This window comes from Pararge aegeria, chromosome 11, assembly GCF_905163445.1.
Source record: "Pararge aegeria chromosome 11, ilParAegt1.1, whole genome shotgun sequence".
NCBI classification, from domain to species: Eukaryota; Metazoa; Arthropoda; class Insecta; order Lepidoptera; family Nymphalidae; genus Pararge; species Pararge aegeria.
Window position 1 is genome coordinate 7,495,817 of NC_053190.1, and position 20,030 is coordinate 7,515,846.

The 20,030-nt window shown below is 35.1% G+C and overlaps 3 protein-coding genes across 3 annotated transcripts; 1 reads left to right on the plus strand and 2 right to left on the minus strand.

The window, feature by feature from the left end:
- Positions 1-10: 10 nt before the first annotated feature.
- Positions 11-18,315, minus strand: LOC120627702 (exocyst complex component 3). The gene is made up of 12 exons (XM_039895730.1): positions 18,285-18,315; positions 10,368-10,519; positions 9,642-9,790; positions 8,865-9,060; positions 8,423-8,677; positions 7,927-8,208; positions 5,933-6,115; positions 5,199-5,357; positions 4,363-4,470; positions 3,560-3,748; positions 2,200-2,598; positions 11-1,187 (listed from the first exon to the last, which is right to left on the minus strand). Exons 2-12 carry the CDS (start codon positions 10,458-10,460, stop codon positions 930-932), a joined length of 2,271 nt encoding a protein of 756 aa, XP_039751664.1. The 5' UTR covers positions 10,461-10,519; positions 18,285-18,315; the 3' UTR covers positions 11-929.
- Positions 10,865-13,863, plus strand: LOC120627705 (UDP-N-acetylglucosamine--dolichyl-phosphate N-acetylglucosaminephosphotransferase). The gene is made up of 5 exons (XM_039895731.1): positions 10,865-11,152; positions 11,252-11,366; positions 11,997-12,210; positions 12,546-12,777; positions 12,888-13,863. The coding sequence occupies exons 1-5, from the start codon at positions 11,013-11,015 to the stop codon at positions 13,390-13,392; spliced, it is 1,206 nt and encodes a 401-aa protein (XP_039751665.1). The 5' UTR covers positions 10,865-11,012; the 3' UTR covers positions 13,393-13,863.
- Positions 14,372-19,958, minus strand: LOC120627701 (vacuolar protein sorting-associated protein 54). Its single transcript, XM_039895729.1, has 3 exons — positions 19,757-19,958; positions 17,537-17,739; positions 14,372-16,969 (listed from the first exon to the last, which is right to left on the minus strand). Exons 2-3 carry the CDS (start codon positions 17,629-17,631, stop codon positions 14,413-14,415), a joined length of 2,652 nt encoding a protein of 883 aa, XP_039751663.1. The 5' UTR covers positions 17,632-17,739; positions 19,757-19,958; the 3' UTR covers positions 14,372-14,412.
- Positions 19,959-20,030: the final 72 nt, after the last annotated feature.

Consider the following 20,030-nt stretch of genomic DNA (forward strand, 5'->3'; position numbering starts at 1 on the left):
ATAACGTCCACGTGTTTAACAAAAGTACCGATTTATTTCGATATATTTTTGGATTATGTACAATTCAGTTACAGAGATAATAGGTACTTTTGGGGATTATTATGTTAACCGTTAACAAATTGTTCTTATTATAAGTATAACGATAATTAATAGACGAATAAATATTAAAGTAATATGTGCATAGTAATAAAATTTACTCAATGCAAGCAAAAAAATATTGAAGGCTTTTCACGAAGTTACTGCTCATTTCTCTGCGACTTAAAATAATAATAAAAAAAACATTTAGGTATCCTAAAGGTATAATTAATTAAATGAGTAAGTAATATAAATTTATGCATAGTGTTAGACTTTGTTTTTGCAATTAAAGTGAAAACTTTCATTAAAAATATTATTTGTTGATTGCATTATTCCGAAATATTGGAAGGGTAAATCCCTGCATTATCATATAACCCAAGGGACGTCTCATAGGTATGAACTTCCAAATAACAAGCCTTCTAAGTATCAAATCTTAATTATAATTGTAAATTGTTTTACTTTTTTAAAGATAAAAGAGTTGCGCATATAGGCTTAATAAATAAAAATTACAAGACTTATCTTTAAAGTATTTTTTATAGTTCTTAACACTGATGCAATATTTAATATTTTTTGTAAGAGGAGAAAAGTAAAATAATCATATTATTCTTTACAAGGGCTTATCTGTTAACCAATTAAAAAGCTTTAAAGTTGTCTTTTTATTGTTGTGAGATGTCTTAATTAAAATGAAAACTCTCATTAATCTGCAGTAGCCCGTTATAGGCTATTGTTATATAAGCTAAGATGTTTCATGCACATACAGTAGAAAAATTTGCTTGACCAAGCCAAGGCCCACCCGGGGCTGTAGAGCTTTGATAATTATTTTGATATTATGACTGTGGTGTATTTCGCGCAAACTAAAGGGTGAAATGTGATAGAAGTCTGTCATTAAAGGTGATGGTTTTGAATAATTGCGGCGCGCCGGGATGTGGGGGCGCACGGGAAGGTTGTCTCGAGGCACGCACGTGCGCTACGGTGTCACGCACGTGCGCGCGGGGCACGTCCCCACGCAGAGCCAACAATCGCACTAATTGTTCCTCAGATACATCAGGGCACTTCTCCAGCAAGCCGTGGAGATCCAACGAAAGCATCTCGATGTCTTGACACCGGAGTACCTGAATAAACGGATTTGCGTTCGATATTATCTTCAGCCGAATTATGCCCCAGAGTTCGGTTATCTTCTACGTTCTTCCACTGTAAGTCGGTCAATATATAATGGAGGGAACGACGGCATAACCACCCCTCAAGGCGCAAGAGTAGGCAGTGAAATTTCTTACCTACGGGTCTATAGTAAAATTTTCTCGAGAGCTATACAAAAATGTTTTTGGCCCAACCCAGGAATCAGGTCAGACAACTGCCAACCAAAACTACCGGATGAAATCTTGGATATGTCTCTCAGGAACATGTTTATATTAAACGTAAGCTTAAAGAAAAGTCCCTATAAAGCATAAAAGATTACGTTAACGTTAGAAAGTAGTTTGAATTATTTCTACTACTGATAGATACTGTAATAGGTTAATCAAAACCACACTGGATTAGCAATTCAAAATACGGGGAAGAAACTAAAATTCAAATAGCTAAAATGAAAACAATATAATATTAGTCCGAGACACTGATATGTCACATTTTGTGCTTCAAATGAGAACGTTAAAGCTTTATTTTGTATAAGGACAGCTAGTCCAGTGTGTTAATAATTAAGCTCAGTATATCCAAATGTGAATTTAATTGCATAGACTTAACAGCCTCACCTCTTCATACAGCTCAGCTGTTGCCCTAGGGACTTTCGTCTGCGTGTATTTTGGGGTTTTAAAAAATCCCTTTATTTTCTCGGCATATAATGTACTATAGCCGTCTCCAGGATGCAAACTATTTCTATGCAAGAATTCATCAAAATAAGTTAAGCGGTCAAGCGGTAAAAAACGCTTAATATTTTTTTTTTATCCCTCGGGTATTTCCAGCACTTTTTTCAGGATAAATATTATCCTATGATCATCTCCGAGGTTAGGGCTACGTTGTTAAATGTCATCAAGATCGTTTTAACAAAGCTGAATATAGGTAACACACTAAAAACAAACAAGCAGGCACATTTTATTATATTAGTATGAATAACTTATTAAAGTTACTTACCTCTGCTAAAACACCCATGACCTCAAACGGCCAATCTACGTTGACACCTTCAGCATGCAACGCAATTTTCCTGAAGAACGCTCTTATTTGATTAGCCTCCTTCACAATTTTTGTCGCCGCTTGCTGAGCTTCCTCGACAGTCTTGAAAGTTATTTTCTTCGACAGCATTGCAGTTATATATTTTTTGTAGACAAGATTCTGAGCCTCATTTATCACATATTCGAAATTCTTTTCTCTTAAATGGTTATAGTCTTGGAAATAGTCTTCGAGTGTAACACAAATCGTGTCGACTGGTATAGTTGAAGTCATCCATTTCGTAGTAAATAAGTCATCAAAATGTTCTTCCAAATCCAAGAAAGCCTCATCCAAGAGAAATCTTGCTGCTTCGTCTCTTAAAGTCTGTGAAAATGGTTCTAGTTTTAATTTTAAAGAATTCTGTTTATTGCGACGGTTGCCAGATTTGCAAGTAATCCAACTTCGTTTTCATTTAGTACTTTAAACTTTCTATGTACCTTTAAAAGAAGGTTAAGCCGTCGGTTCTCGATATCATCATAATCATAATATAATGCAGAACTTTACTAAACCCGAGCAATCCGAGGCAGCTAAAAGGTTACTTTTAACGTACCACTGGAATTTCATGCCATATAACTTTTGTTGTTTTTTTTAGAAATAACTAAATATACTACGACAATAAACACATCGCCATCTAGCCCGAAGTAAGCGTAGCTTGTGTTATGGGTACTAAGATAGCTGATGAATATTTGTATGAATGTAATACAGTAATACCCCGCTTTACGCGAGGGATACGTTCGGGAAAAAAACGCGTTAACTGAAATTCCCGTATATCGAGGTTTATGATTAAACATAGTCAAAATTTAATACAAAAAAATAGGAATCATATTAATCAATCACTTTAACTGTAAGAACACTTTATGCAATACATAGGTACTATTAATTATCTTTTACGGGAAAATACATATTTTCCCGTAAAAGATAATTAGCCTTTGTCTTTTGGGTAGCGTTTTTTTACGTTCTTGTAAAATAAGTTCATATCACCCAACAATGTTTTTAATTGTTAGAGTCACGGTCAAGACACCAAGAAGTTGATGACTGCATTATGTTTATATGTACTCTTACGCGAAATGAGAGGCATTTTAGCGCGAAATTTGAAATTCGCGTTATAGTGAAAGCGCGCAAAACAGGGTCACGTAAAGCGGCGTATTACTGTACACATTAATACTTATTACACATAGACACTTAAAAACCCTCATGTTTCTTCACACAAACATTTTCCAGTTGTATCGACGGCCTTGAAAAGCAAGGTCGCTGCCCACTGCGCCAACCAGCTCTCAAAACTTACCTGGAAAGTCTGCAATAGGCGGTCGAAGCTCCTCTCGGCGGGCGGGTGATGCTTGGCGGGGGTTGCGGCTGGCCAGCGACGAGTCTGTGTCTGCTGCGCTAGCCGTACCATCTGCTCGCAGTTGTTGACGATCGTGATCATGTGGTGCGTGAAGTACGCCACTCGCGACCGATCCGAGAAATGAGCGTTCTGTACGCAAATATACCAGATTGTTAGTTGATCTATGTCCGGATCTGTGTGATATTGATCCATCATCTATAGCCTATAACAGTCCACTGCTGGACTAAACACCTCCCCGAATAAGGTTTGCCCATAGTCACCGCGCTAGCAGACTGGTTGATAATCCCAGTAAAAATAGTAGAACAGAGGACGCTGCTGCCTACACTTATGTAAACTCAACATATTCATCAATTTAGCCTGCGGACGTCTGCTGCTGAACAAAGAAGCCTTTCAAGTAGCGCCATCATGCCCTCTTCTCAGCTTTCTCCATCCACCTTCCCTTTCACTCTCTCTATGTCGTCGGTCAACCGTGCTGTAGGGCGTCTCACACTACGTTTGGTTGTTCGCGTAAGACAAGAGATTGATATTTGTACACTAGGAGACGATTAAGACATATACACAAAAAGAAGGAATACATAACAGATAAATGAGCTTTATCGCTTAGCAGCTATTTCAGTACGATTAACCTGAGCTGGATAACGAAAATTGTATCATTCTTCGTATCATATCAAGCTTAGTCTATCATTTTGGACACCGTGTTAACTCCGTGTATTATCATCAAAATGTTTGTCAGGTCTGCTTACTTTAAATTGTATGACTCCTTCTCTATACATGTTCCCAAAACGTGTAACCTGGTCAATACTCAGCAACAAGGCCTTGAATGTGATTTCCTTGCTTATAGTTTCTGTCACCTAGAAAAGAATTAACCATTTTAACACAAATAGAAAACTATGCAATATAAATCAAAAACAGTGTACATATGTACTATTTCATTTCTCCGAATTTTTGCTTTTATTCGCAGTATTTTTCCTATTGTGCTGTTATATCACAGAATACATCAGCTACAACAACGTATAGCTGCTTTATCATCAACAGTTTATCATAGTCTAGTGGACTAAGTGCCTCTCTCTATAGGAGGGTTTGCTCATAATGAATTCCCACGCCGGGCAGACGGGTTGGTGATCGCAGTAGATGGTAGTAGTATATCTTATTACGCTACTGCCCGTTCCCCGTTTTATGCCCTTAGTCGCCTCGTACGATACGGGAATTGAAGAAACAAGCTTGAATAGTATGTTTATAGTTCACGAAGTCCTAGTATTGATTCCCAGAATGGGCAACCCGAGTAATTTCTCAATCTAAAACTGCTACTCATGATATCTCTACTGACCTGCAAGTTCTGGAAAGTCGCAATACCAACCGCAAAGTGAGGAAACTGGAACTGTCCACCGAAGTTATTTCTTCATCTAAAACTGTCATTCGTGATACTCTACTGACTTGCAAGTTTTGGACGATCATCTGACAGATGATGACGGGTGCGTGTGTTTAAAACGCGTTAGTGGGCTCCACCTTTGGCGAACGCTTGCCCTCACATTCCGCGCGCCGGCTCTAGTATCTTCTCCATTCACTCCATACTACTGACCTGCAAGTTCTGGTCGATCATCTGGAAGATAATGACGGGTGCGTGCGTGTGGAAGGCGTTAGTGTGCGGTTCCACTTCTGGCGAACGCTCGCCCCCCCACTCCGCGCGCTCCGACTCTAGCGTCTTTTCCATCCATTCCATGTAGTTTGACTCCATTTTCTAAAAAAAACATTTTTTGTGTAAATGAAGCGGAGATAGCCTAGGGTAGAACTTCGACTTCACTTTTGGGGGGCCGAGTTTGACTCCCAGCACGCACCTCTAACTTTTATAACTTACGTGCGTTTTAAGCAATTAAATTATCACTAGCTTCAACGGGAAGGAAAACATCGTGAGGAAACCTGCATGCCTGAGAGTTCTCCATAATGCTCTCAAAAAGTGTGTGGAGTCCACAAATCCGCGCTGGGCCAGCGTGGTGGACAACGGCGTTAACCCTTTCTCATTGTCAGAGGAGACCCGTGCTCTGTAGTGGATCGGTAATGGGTTGATATGATGATGTTGATGATGAATAATTGTTACAATTAATAATAATAATTTGTTTGTCGTTGCTTCAAGACCTAACTTAGCAGCAAATCAACTAGATTTTTGGCAAAGATTGAGTTGAACAGACGGAGAGTAACATATACTTTTATCTATCTCAGAAAACTAACGGTACTCACTGTATTGTTACTAAATGCGTACAAAGAACGCGGGCAACACTGCTACTAGCAAATAATTATTTTGTTAAAACAATTCACCTGCAAATATTCATCCTGCAATTTTTGCATCATTTCGTCACTCAGTAGTGGTGGCAGAGTGGATACATCCACATTAACCTTAGGGTTGCCCATTAATTCAGCGCCGGGATATGTGTTCAGAATCCATGATAACAAAGTCACATACTCGTTGCCTTCCAACCCAGTCTGTACAATGTCTTGCAACTGCAATATAAAGTTATAAACAATAATTATATTTAAGTTTCTTATACATTTATTTATTACATTGATGCGTGGACTCTTAATCAAGCAATAAGTAATAAGGTGGAACCATTTTTTTACCTTTAATTAATAAAATAAAAAAAATAGAGATTTTTGAAGTTAAGAAAATTGTAATAATGCAACCCAATGCTATACCCAAGCTAATTATTGCCTATAAAATTCATTAATTGGCGTGCGATTAGATAACTATTGACGATTTATAAAAATAATACCTACATCATTAAAGTTATCATTCTCACCAAAAGAAATATGCGCGGAAACATTTTCCAGCAGCACCTATTATGTTCTTAAATTTAACTAGATCGCCGCAAGTATAGTTGGATATATTCTAATGTATCCAAATAAATAAATCTCATTCAAATACTTCGGTTTATAAACGTACCGCCTGCGATGAAACTTGATAGGTGCATAACTGTTACTTTTTCACGATATTCCTACGGAATCTGAACTTAATTGGGAAATCGTGGCACGCAGGTAGTTATTATTTATTGTTCACGTAAAACATAGGAATGTATTTTAATTGCTAAAATACATTACATAAACAATATAAACAAAGTGTTACCAGTAGCAGTATCACATATTAGTCAAATATTAGTAACTAGCGGTGGGTAAGCAACGTTGACTGAAGTCAGTAATAGATGGCTGCCCAACTTTGGGAGTATGAAAGAGGATGTACTGTGTACACTTACAAAGAACAGTTATCTTAAAAGTAAGAGTGAAAATAGCATTGTTAGTTGTTTTGTATACGGAAATTTAACTTTTTTTATATAGTCAAAGCCGTTATTCCCTCAATATACGTATTTTATGTATTCAGTATCGTTACGCGTTACGTAAAGATTTTCTGCTGGTCAGCCGAGGAGTTCTATCTAATCAAATATATACGAAATTGTCAAAACTAAACTGATGATATGACCTGTCCAGTAGAAAAATCGGTTCACGGAGTTAACGCGTAAAGTCCTTATAAATTACAACGACAATAATTTTATCTGAACGGCTAGGCATGGACAGCAGACAATTATCCCCGGGGAAAGGATACAAGTTTATCTTCTTACACAGCTTTATCTCCTCTCAGATAATAAATATGTAATAATAAACGAGCGTAAACCTCTCGTATTTCATGTTTACGTGCTTTAGCAGGTGGACACGTTAGTCATATCCCTTGTCGGGGGCAGTGGCGTGCATAGAGGGTATGCACAGGGTATGCAGATAATATAAAATGATAGAAAATCTCTACAATGCCTATCCTTAAGTTTTTTATTACTCTTACTGGAGATTTCCTTCATTTCATATTATCTGCATACCCTGTGCATACCCTCTATGCACGCCACTGGTCGGGGGATATAATTTTTGTCTCCTACCTCTGCTGCTGAGGTGGTACGAAGTTCGCCGTGTAGCTAGCTAGCAATATAAATGTGTTATGGTGTAAAATGTACACAATTTGACGGCCGATTGGCGCAGTTTGCAGCGAGTGTGCTTTCTGAGTCCAAGGCCGTGGGTTCTATTCCCACTACAGGAAAATGTTTGTGTCATGAGCATGAATGTTTTTCAGTGCTGGGTGTTTATATGTATATTCTAAGTATTTATGTATATTATTTATAAAAAAATATTCATCAGTCATCTTAGTACCCATAACACAAGCTACGCTTAAAAAGGGGCTAGATGGCGATGTGTGTATTGTCGTAGTATATTTATTTATTATTTATTTATTTAATTTATTATAATTAACCCATATTATCTTCAGTTTATCAACTTACACTAGTAGACAGGCAAGTGTGATACATATTCACGTATTTATTGACGATGTCGTAATGAGGCGGGAAGCACGGCACGCAGAGAGTCTTAACCACCATCAAGTCTTCCAAAATCAGTTGCCTTGTTAATTCCAGATATCGTATCAGCCACAACTTGTTGTCCTCGCGTTCATCAACTCTGGTGCCCTCTACTCGCTGTGCGGTGACACGTTCTAATACTTCGAAAGCTTTTGTACGCCAGTTCTTAGGTCTTCCGGGTGGCATAAACCCTGATTGGTCTTGTTGCTGAAAAATAAGGTTAGTCATAAAATAACGGACTAAGCATATGCCCATATTGGATGGACTATATCACCATCAATGAACCAAACGGGTGAAGATGCATCAGCTGCCCACGTACAACAAACTGTTTAGGCTAACTACGTATGAAAATGGCAAGGAAACGGAAGAACCACAGGTTCTCTTCTAAATTTATTAGTTACAAGAAAATCGTGCCACATACCTGAAGTGCCATCTGATCTCTTTTCTCTTCCCTTTCAATTATTCTAAGAGCTGTTACAATAACTGTTGGCTCCTTTCGTACAGTGTTTAAAGTTCTCTCTAAAATGAGTTTGATCTGCTTCTCTAACAGGTTGGAAACCATCTCAACATCCTCAAAATATGCTTTAAGCATAATTTTATCATGAGATGACTGATTAGGTAGTCTGTGTAGCTCATACAGTAAATCATCTCTTGAATTCTCCAAATCACTAAGACACTGTAATAGAGAAAATCAATATTAAGTAATTATTCAAAGTAGATGAATATCTAAGCTGACTGAACATAGATTCAGCAAGTTGTACTGAAATGTATTTGGAATTAACAACTAAGAGTAAATTTAAATGACGTTATTAAATTATTTTTCTTTGAATGCTTTTTGGTGTTACATTTAAGTTTTCTTATACCTGATGTGCATGCAGCAGTTTCCCTTCACCAATCCATTGATTAGTCTTGGCAACACTTTCAGGCACTGTAAATATGTGTTTTAAACTGTCCATCGCTGTAACATATTGTGAATGACGAGAGTCCTCTTCTCTGACAGCCTGCAGTGAGGCTACAAGTGGTGGAACACTTCTTAACAGCTCCTCTAATTCATCCATCCTGTACAGAATACCATTATTGAGGCTACTGTAAGCTAAAGGAAAATGATGGGGCCTGGATATCTTGCCAGATTAATTTTATTAAGAAACTATATAAAAAATATTTCACTAGGAGCATCCTAGCCTATCAATATATTCAGTTTTTATTTATTTTTTAATTTGATTTGAACACTGTACACATAAAAACTACAAATATCTACTATTGTTTGACATAACGTCAAACAAAAGTAGATATTCAAGCAAGAGACAAGAACAATAAAATTAGAAGATCAACAAATAGTTATACATACTAATTTTTAGAACATTCTGCACAATATGGATAATCACATTTGATAGCCCAATATTTGGTACACACCGTTTAAAATAATATTACAACTCTTTGTATATGAAAAATAATACATAAATTTAAGGATTTAAAACAAAATTGGGATTAAAAATAGGCAGAAGGAAAGCTACGCAGCAATAAAGAGGACAGATGATGCATAGGGTTAGGGGAAATTGTGTAGATAAGCAAATGAAAGTATGTATGAGTACCAATAGTTTCAGTATAAAGGATGTTTTAATTAAATACAAATAGATTACTTTAAATCAATTTCTTGTACATCATCCAGACATTCCTGTAATTGTTTTAATCCAACACTGACCCCATCCAGTTTTCCTTGAACAGCTGACTTAAGTTGTGCTTCTATTGATGCCTTTTTATGGGTAATTCTCTTCTTGTATTGCTCTACCTGAAATTTGTAAGAAGGCTTAGTTTAAGTATAGTATGGCAAAGTTGGTATCTGAATGGGTCATCTAAACCTCTGGTAGAAATAACTCTAGCAGAATAGTGTTGGTACCTGGCTACCACCAAAAACTGAGAATAATTATTAACAAAGAGTATCAGTATATTATCTGTAACACTGTATGTAACCTTAAACAAATTTTAGTATATGGTATATTCAAATCCTTTCCTATTAGAAAAGGCTAGAAGGTATAGAATAAGCAGAAGCCAAAAAAAAAACATCCCCAATTATACCCACTGTCAAGGGATAAAATTTACTTTGCCACATGCCAAAGCACATTAACAGGAAAAGTTTACTCCAGCTTAATATTAAACATTATTAGCATATTATTACTACTTGTGCACTCATGCTCTGAGCGTAAAACTATGGAGGAAGATAAATATTTTATCCTTTCCCCAATAATTAAATTTGCATCCTAATTTATTTCAGTTAAATATAAATGTGGGAGTTAATGATCTAAGATACAAAATCTTTTGAATTTATTGGAGCGCTTGATTTTCTTTTAATTAAAATATGTGCTTACTTTTTCGAGCTGTCCTGGTCTCTGCATCATATTCATAACCATCTTTTCAGCTGCTGCTTTTGATTCTTCTTCAATTTCATCCATAGTGCTCATTGTGGTCTTTAAATATTCGACGGTATAGCGCTCTAACTTGTATAACTTTGTTAAATTGACTAGAAAAACATAATCATTTATTTAAATTCAATAGAATTTAGCAATGATACTTCCTCTTTCTGACTTTTGCACCCACTTTTATTTATTTATTTACTTGTCTGTGACACTGACAGATGACAATAAGTTTTTTTCTTAAACTTGCTTTACGGCTATAGGCGCTGACCTCTCCCAGCGGCCAGCAATCAATAGGTAAATATCCTCCAAAGAGGATATACGTTAGTTAAAAGCTACATAAATTTTATATCTATTTTATTACTCTATGCTCTGTTTTAGTCCCAGTAAAATATTGGAGTTTTTGCTCTAGGTCTTGTTTTTTATCTGTGGACTACGCGGACGGCGGAACCACAGACCAGTAAATAAATACGCGGAACACTCAACTCTGACAAAGCCGACAATTTTTAACTTTTCCCATGTATCCAATACTATTACGATAAACTTAACATTAAGTTCACAGTAATAGTAATTCATTCTTTATTCAAATTCGTAAAGATCATGTGGTCTTTGATTATTTTAACAATTTTATCTTTTTTCGCGTACCTGTTAACTGACGAATTAATACCTAAGTTAAAAAGTTTGTTTATAAATGCAGGCTTATTTGGAATCGATTTATGCAAGGTATCTAAGGAGAAAATGTAAGTTTTATCATCAGGTTAACGGGTCATGAGCCTGGGTATAATATAATAAAGGAAGCTTGTGGAAAAGTAAACACCATAATGAAAAATTAATTGCAGCCCAGAAGCAATTGGAGTGATTTCAGGATGTGTGTTTCTGATAACAATTTTGTTATTCATACCAATTGGCTTTGGAAACAGCCTAATGGATAGAGGCAATTTCCCACACAATGAGGTATGATTGTTTTAAGTCAAATCAACGTTATCTGTGATTAAAACAAATTATCACTTTTTCAAAATATTCAATTAATTTAAAGGCCATTTTATTATAATTGACGGTCCAAGCAGATGGCACCTGAAGATTAGTGAAAAATCATTGCCAATATATAGAGCAATATTTCACTGGGCATGCAAGGAACATATCTCTAAAGTGTTCCTTGCATGATCACTGATCAGAAAATGAGCTATAGCAAGGCAGTGTTTTTTTATGACAATATTCAAGTTGTATAGTGACATGTAATAATGACAAAGTTTGACTTTAAATTCCTCAGCCTTTTTCATCTTTGGATTGAAAGGTACATTGTTTAACACCGGATGTGTCATAATTTATAACAATCATTGGAAATTAATATATGAACAAAACAACTTATATTTTCAATGTATTAGATTCTAATAATTAGAACAACAAAAGCTGATTACTTGGGGTACATGTGGGATCCACTATGAGTTCCTAAAGATAATCAACATTGTATTGTTATTTCTTAGCCAGCAGTGTACTACATTTTATATTTTAACACATATTATTAATATTGTTAAGTTCCTAATTAGTTCTATTTAGAAATATTTATTATTATATTTTTTTTAGTTTGCAGAACTATTAGCAGCCTTATTGTCAATATGTTGTATGCTACTGTTAGGATTTGCAGATGATGTGTTAAATTTAAAATGGAGATATAAGTTGCTACTGCCAACCATTGCTTCACTACCATTACTTGTTGTGTATTATGTCAACTTTAATTCTACAACATTTATTGTACCAATACCTCTACGGCAATTTTTTGGAATATCGGTGAATATAGGTGAGCATTCAACATAACTGCTGGCCAAAGCCCTTTCTCATAGGAGATTGAAATTATACAGCACTAAAACTTTTAGCTCTTATGTTAGTTTGCTTTAAGGATCATTATCACAATATATATGTGATAGTAACCAGGACCAAATTCATAAAATACTCGAAAGGCAAATCATACACCAATTTCCTAACTTAGCTTGTACTAAAAATTTCTTGCTTAATAGATTTTACCATTAGTTTTTATTTAAGACTTACTGACAAGGCAAATAAATAAACTATACCTAAATAATTTATTAGCCTTCTTCAAACTATATGATTTTAAATTATCTCTATTTGCTACAGGTTTACTTTATTATATTTACATGGGAATGCTGGCAGTGTTTTGCACCAATGCAATAAATATTCTAGCCGGAATAAATGGGCTTGAAGTAGGACAATCAGTAATTATTGCAATGTCTATAATATTTTTTGATTTTATTGAGTTGAGTGGGGATCAGTATAAAGCTCATAACTTTTCTCTTCATATAATGATTCCATATCTTGCCACAACACTGGCTTTATTAAAACATAATTGGTAAGCATATTTTGTACTTTTTTATTATTGTTATTAGTTTAATTTAAGAGTTGCTACAATATTAGAGCAGTGGAAACTGAAATCTGATAATATATATATATATGTTCCAGGTACCCATCCAAAGTTTTTGTAGGTGATACATTTTGCTATGTATCTGGCATGACTTTTGCAGTGGTTGGTATCCTTAGCCATTTTAGCAAAACTGTGCTATTATTTTTTTTGCCTCAGATCATAAACTTTTTATATTCTGTACCACAACTTTTCCGTATTGTACCTTGCCCCAGGCATAGACTTCCAAAATATAGTGCAGAAACAGACTTACTGCAAGCTAGCAGAACAGTTATTTCAAAAAAAGACATGTCATTCTTGACTAAAATTGTTCTACAAGCTTTAACTTTACTGAAGTTAGTAGATAAAATAGAAGATAACGATAGTATAATACTAAATAACTTGACATTAATAAACCTGGTTCTGATTAAGTTGGGACCAATGTCAGAGATTCAATTAACTAAAACTTTGTTAATCTTTCAGTTTTTTTGCACATGTATAGCATTTTTAATAAGATACCCTATGGCTTCTTATTTCTATGATGTCAATATTTATAATTTAGTATAAAATTAGCTAAAATACTTGGTATAAAATTGCATATCAACAAAGTAAATAAATGTAATAAATAAAATGATTCTAATAGTAGTTCTGTCCATATAACATTTTTTTGAGTAGAAAAGTATAGCACTGTTTTGAGACTTTGGAATGAAGTAAACTTGAAAGATTTATGTACAAAAAAAATTGGCGCAATTATAAAGAGGTAAATGATTCTAAAGAAAAATCTATTATTACATAGTGTAGTAACTGATTCATCACCATAATACCACCTTTATAATTTAGAGCTTAGAGCAAATTCACATTGGATGTTACTGAATAGGCATCTAAAAATTTTAAGAAAAAAGTAACTATATTAAAAACTTGAAAATATATTATATAATAGTTTATAAGCTTTAACATATTGTAAGTATATGTATATATGGATTTTAAGGCCAAAGCTGTGCTGTGCATTAAATTGTTAATATAATTTTCAAATGATAATGTATGTTTCATTATTATCTCAACCTAATCAAATGTTTTATATAATTACATTCAAGTTATCAGTTTTGTGGATGTTTATGTCATTACCTCATTAGTAAAAAGAAAGGATATTTGATGTTGAATGTTAATTATAGTTATTATTGTCTAAATTTTAACAAAAAAAACCCCATTAAAGCATCCACCACTATATTCTCATAATCATTTAATATTTTGTATGCAATCTATAAATTATAGAAATATTAATTTATTTACAAACATTATTTTTAAAATATATTATTATCACACAAACTTTAATACATAATATTTGAGATATTTCTAGTTTAGTTAGTGTCATCAGAGACTGGGAATGATATCTTATTGTGTATAAAAATGCATTTTACACTCAATTCAAAATATAATACTAATAGGTAAAATTATTATTATGTGGCTGATAATATAATTCCTCCAAATATTTGCCTAACTGTTTCCAAAAGAAATCAATAAATAAATATTTTTGAAAAAGAGTAAATAATCTTTGGTTTTTAGACAACCAACATATAAAGGATTTTATTAATTTAACCAAATGTCATATAATATGTTATCTTCTGTATCATGCTCATTAATAACTCTTAGTGTTTTGAGAGTCTGCAAGTAGAATGTCAATTCAGATGTCACAACACCATGTTGAGGACTACCATTTGCAACTATGTTCATTTTAACTAATTGTTCTCGCAGTTTGTCTTTAAAGTTATCATGCACTTTCATGTATATATTGCGAATTTGTTCTAAGGGCAAAATATCAATTAGGGCTTCATGTAGTTTAACTAAATGTTTAGATATATTGCGGAATGTTTGAGAAGGGACTGGAGGTTTTGCTTCCCAGCCACCTAGTTGTGAACTTAACATGTTACTCACTATTATGCAAATTTTATGTTCTATTTCTTTTTTATGTCCAGCAATATCATTTTCTATGCTGTTAAAACCATTGAGAGAGAGCTCTTTGGAGTGTATTTTCTCTAACAATTTAATTATTAAAGGCAAAAGCCATAAAATAACTTGCAGTGATCTAGATACCAAAGCAAGATTGGATGTGGAAATTGTTTTTAAGCCTGCACTTTGTATTGCACCTGCCCCTAGAACTAACTGGCAACATCGTGAATTATACAATCTGGTAAGCTCCAACATGCAATGCACTAAATATTGAACTATATCTGGAGATTGTTTACTTGCATCACAGTATTCAAATAATATTTTGATTAATAGTTGTACAGATGCAACTACAGCATAGTTTTCTTTGTTTATAATTAAATATTTTCCATCTGGTTTGCCACTTTCATAACACAACATCAAGGGAATTGATCCAGTTTCACATATTTTGTTTATAACACTTTGCAGTTCATATGGCACTTCTGCGATCTTCCATCTTTCAGAATTTAGAGCAGAAGTGAGCTGGAATCTTCTCTCAGAATGTAAATTTTGAATATATTTCATAGCAAAACTCCTCAATGCCAGCTTCATTGCATTACTGTAATGTCCTGTAATTTGTTCACACTCTCTTGAAAATCTCTCTGTTAATTCTGATAATTTAGACAATTGGGTTAAATTTGTTAATGCATATTCTTTATCAGTCTTTGTCACGATAAGGTTGGCACACCTTTCATTACTGTAGTCGGAAAGTGAGGCTATCAGTTTTTTTATTTTTTCTTCAATCAATGTTAGTTCTTCTTGTGTCCAAATTTCTTCACTGTCATTTCCAGTAATGTCACTCATTTGGCTTATGTCCAGTATCAAATTTGATATAGACAAGATCCTTTTAAATAAATTCATTATGTTTGGTGTGACTTTCTGTAGAAATACGATTCCTTCATTACCTAATAACCAAGTATCAGCATTGGAACCCCTTAAAACAATTTCTGTACTGCCATCTCTCTGTGATATTATTTCTATTAGACATTGTTTTATTGTTGCTTGAATAGATGTCATTGCCTCAGTTTTAAAAATATCAAGGAAATCAAACTCTCTCAAACGTAAAATACCAGACACAATTGATACAATTTTATCTCTATCTGGCAACTCAGATAGGTCTTTCAGGGGCCTATTGAGATCAGTCACAATAAACCGTGAAAATTCATTGTTTAACATCTTATGAATTAACCTTTTCATTTCTGTTAATTGTGGAGATAAATGTCGAAAAGCTTGAACACCAGATAGGCGTGTAGACAGAACCTTTTGAGTAGAACTAATTAAATCAAGAGCAGCTACATAGTCTGATGTACTTAGAAGAAGTTGAATCATAGGTTGAGTTTGCTGAACCGTAGCTATTAACTTCAAAAGTTCATGAACATTATTGAGGTTGTGGTTAATCCTTGTTAGACTTATAAGTTTCAAAGGATTTTCTGTTAAATTTTGTTTTACATCTGTAATATCTTTTCTTGTAATTTTTACAGTTTTTACTGCTCTTGCCATTTGTTCCATAATAGTGTCGTGAGATAGCATAGCATGAAAAAAAGCATCTGATTTCTGAGCAACCTGTTTTGATATCTTCATTTCAACCACATCCAGGTATGTACTTAAAGTTTCTTGCAATGATCTTATTGTAGAGTTAATATCTTGCGAATTTGAGAGACCAGGGAAAACTTTGCTAAAGTTTTCAGGATCATTAAGTGCTAGAGACTGCTCATAGAAAATACTAGGAATTTCACAAACAGTCTCATTATCAGGTGTTTTTACTTTGATTGGCAAAATCTCTTTTAGCTGACAATGTCTTCTATATCTTTTCGAAACCTTTTTACAATATGACTCAAAGTGTAATAGAGTTATTTCAGGCAGATATGGACTAGGATAAATGTCTATTTTTTCAATAAATCCATCACCCCATGTTTTTGTAAAAAAGTTACTTTGCTTGCCTCTATTTGGATCATTTAAGACAGCAGGTAGATTTTGTGAAGAAGAATAAAATGTCCAGTCATCTGTGGCACTTGTTTTATAAAGGTGGTACTGTCTTACATGATATTTAAATCCTGCCTTTCTCAAATCTCCAAATTGTAATGCTGAACAAATGCCATTTTGTCCATATTGACACAGTACTATAGATCCCTCTTTAATGCTGTGCTTTTGATGAATGTGCCTGAAAAAAATTAAGAATACTTAACTAACTACATAAAATTCTATTCATCACTGCCAGCTTAATCCCTTGGATTCTGCAATGTGCATTGCAGAATCCCTTGGATTCTGCAATGTGCATTGCATGAATACTTTTCCCTATATGCTTAGGTCAATGAGATCAGAGAGGATCTAATTAAGTCTTACCGATCTTATCACGCAACACTAATGTTATCAGTTCATAGTCATCAACATCCTCAGCCTACTAATGTCTAGCAGGGGTTAACCAATCTTGGATCAATGCCTAAATAGCGGTTGGAGGAAAAGATGTTTATAATTCCCATCTATTACCAACACATGTTGGTAGAGGCACACTGGTGGACAAGGTTTATATTATAACAAATTACGACCTGACCTGGGAATTGAACCGAGCACCTTGTGATCCGTAATCAAACATACTAATTACTAGGCCAACGAAGCATATTAGCAGTTACAAATTACTTCGAATATATGGGTTTAAAAACCATGTTTAGGTTAGTTTAATAGAATATACCTCAACAAACCTTAACTTTACCTTAGCGCTAATATTTACCTTTCAAATTCCGTCGCACTGTTGAACAGCAGGTTCGGGCAATGGATGCAGTTTTGCCATGTCGGCGTCTTATTCGAGGTAGGCTTGTCCTCCATAACATCTTTGTCTTAGTTAATATTATGGAAGTAACATTTATCAGTTAAATATCACCTGAATATTAGATTAACGTGAAGAACGAACAAATACATGATAATGATAGAAATTTCAATTCAATTCAATTCTTGTTTATGGCTTTTGTCTGCGCCAACTGGGCACAAGGTATTTCGCCAATGTCTTGTAGATGAAGAAGGCACGAAGGAGATTGATCGGTGAAACTAATGAAAAGTTAATTTTGAATTTGTACCAAGAAATAGTTGTTATTAGCTAGTTAGCTCTTTAACCTAAGGACACAGACAACACATGCATATATATCTTACACGGATATTTTTTGTACATTATACTTTAATTTTATTACTTACTATATATTTACATAAAAATCTACAATAAGGACTGAAAACAAACATTAAAAAACATTTAACACTCAAAGGACGGGGGACTTTGGGAGGAAGAATGGTGGGATTATGAAGGTTAACTCATGTTTCTTGGGACGTAAACTTTTACAGTTCCACTGTAGCAGGGTTATTGGGCCCATTTTGGAGTAGTTTAAAAAGTTGGCTTAAGTTTTTGGCAACGTTGGGCGGTAAGGGAATTTCACTACATGGAGCGACAATACTAAGTAGAAATTCGGAGATAAACTCAAGCATTTTACCTTGGGAGGGAGGGTTCTCAACATTGTTGTTGAGAGCGCATCCATTAGGAAGGGATGAGGAGTAATCACCGACAATAGTCTGAACAGCTTTTTTATCGTAGCCCTTTGCTAGAGGAGCTCGGGGACGAGGAGAGCGGAAAACTGTTTGCCGGTAGGAGGTTTTGGAGGAAGTTACATTAGTAGGAGTAAACATTTCTTTTGTTATCTCAGCATAGGACCTGCGGACAGGAGGAAACTGAGATGATGCTTCAATGTAAGATTTATTATTCTGAGACATGACCATTTTAATAGATTGCTGCCTGGAGAATTCTGGGCAGTCTTTATCAGTAGCAAAATGACTACCAGAGCAGTGTAAACATGTAGATAATTCCTTGATGACCAAACATGAGTCACCTGTATGGGGCTGAGCACATCTGTAGCATCTGGGCTTAGATCTGCAGATTGTTTTAATGTGGCCAAAACGGCAGCAGTTCTGGCACTGTATTGTTGGAAGTTTATATGTTTCAACTGGCAGTGAGGTGTGGTATGAATATACCTTAGCAGGAAGCATTTGCCCCCTGAAGGTTAGGACAACAGATTGGGTAGGCACCCAAGTGATGACACCCTCTGTGACAGATTTTCTGTTCAGTCGCCTTGATTTCAGAACCTCACCACAGCCAGGCGGGAGCTCTAGCGAATCAACAAGCTCGTCCATCGACCAGTCCACGGGAACTCCTTTCACCAGCCCCATTCTGGTTATGTTGTATGTGGGAATTATAGCTCTATATTTGCATAACTTCAAAACTGGACTAACCAGAAAGTTGTTGGCAGCTTGGGCAGAAGTAAACTCTACAGTAATTTTGTTGCGGCCTATATTTTTGACGCCGTCGTGGATAATTGAACCAATTTTGTGTTTGTGCAAGAATTGACCGAAATTTATAGCCCGTAATGACGCTCCAGAGGATGGGTCCTCCACTTCCCGTGAGACTTGGACGATAAAAGGCCCATTATCATCGTCAGAGTATGACTTGGCGCCTTCGGTGAAGGAAGGATGTATGTAAAGGCTTTGAACGGATGGGTTTACCTGAGTAGGATCAGTTATAGTTTTTTTGGCCGCATATACGTTGGTATCCTCTCCTTGTCGTTTGCGAGACGAGGCTGATGCCCCCGGGTCGGGCGGCTCAGGAGGTGTATCTAGATCCATTTTACTGGAAACACTATAACTACAGACACATAATAAATATTTAACCAACACCAAATACGGTTAGATTTATACGAATATCACCAATAACAACTATTTCTGCTGCTGTGTAAATTCACATAAAACACCGAAATTACACCGGAATCTCACTAACACGTGTGCACAAATTGACAGGCCAAGTTACAGTTCAATATAAACAACACCAAATCCTTTTCAAGACGAGTTTACAGTAAAATCAAAGAAAAATTTGAGAAAACCGCGTCCGCCATGTACGAAGTTTTCTGATAGAAATTTAGTACAAAACGTCTTGCAAGTTGTGACATTACACATTACTTTGACAGTTGACACATTCGTTTTTTTGTGGTTGTTTTTTAAATTGTCCTCTTCAGGAAAAGATCACTAACTATACAGCCTATTAAATCGTATAATTTATGCTTGAGTATTGTTCATATTTAGGCAAGCCTATTCAATCGTTATTTCACACGTTTGGTTTTTCTTTCTTTATTTTTTCTATTCTCATAGGAAAAAGGCAAAGGTATATCACCGTACAGCCAATTGACACGTTC

Excerpts from the sequence above, each read along its gene's own strand:
- LOC120627701 (XM_039895729.1), bottom strand. The coding sequence starts at position 17,631 with ATGGAGGACAAGCCTACCTCGAATAAGACGCCGACATGGCAAAACTGC. Across the intron at positions 16,970-17,536 it reads AGTGCGACGGAATTTGAAAG|GCACATTCATCAAAAGCACA; the intron begins GTAAATATTAGC and ends AATTTTTTTCAG.
- LOC120627702 (XM_039895730.1), bottom strand. The coding sequence starts at position 10,460 with ATGAGCACTATGGATGAAATTGAAGAAGAATCAAAAGCAGCAGCTGAA. Across the intron at positions 8,678-8,864 it reads AACTGCTGCATGCACATCAG|TGTCTTAGTGATTTGGAGAA; the intron begins GTATAAGAAAAC and ends TCTCTATTACAG. Across the intron at positions 4,471-5,198 it reads TGATCGACCAGAACTTGCAG|GTGACAGAAACTATAAGCAA; the intron begins GTCAGTAGTATG and ends ATTCTTTTCTAG.
- LOC120627705 (XM_039895731.1), top strand. The coding sequence starts at position 11,013 with ATGTGGTCTTTGATTATTTTAACAATTTTATCTTTTTTCGCGTACCTG. Across the intron at positions 11,153-11,251 it reads AAGGTATCTAAGGAGAAAAT|CCCAGAAGCAATTGGAGTGA; the intron begins GTAAGTTTTATC and ends AATTAATTGCAG. Across the intron at positions 11,367-11,996 it reads GCAATTTCCCACACAATGAG|TTTGCAGAACTATTAGCAGC; the intron begins GTATGATTGTTT and ends TATTTTTTTTAG.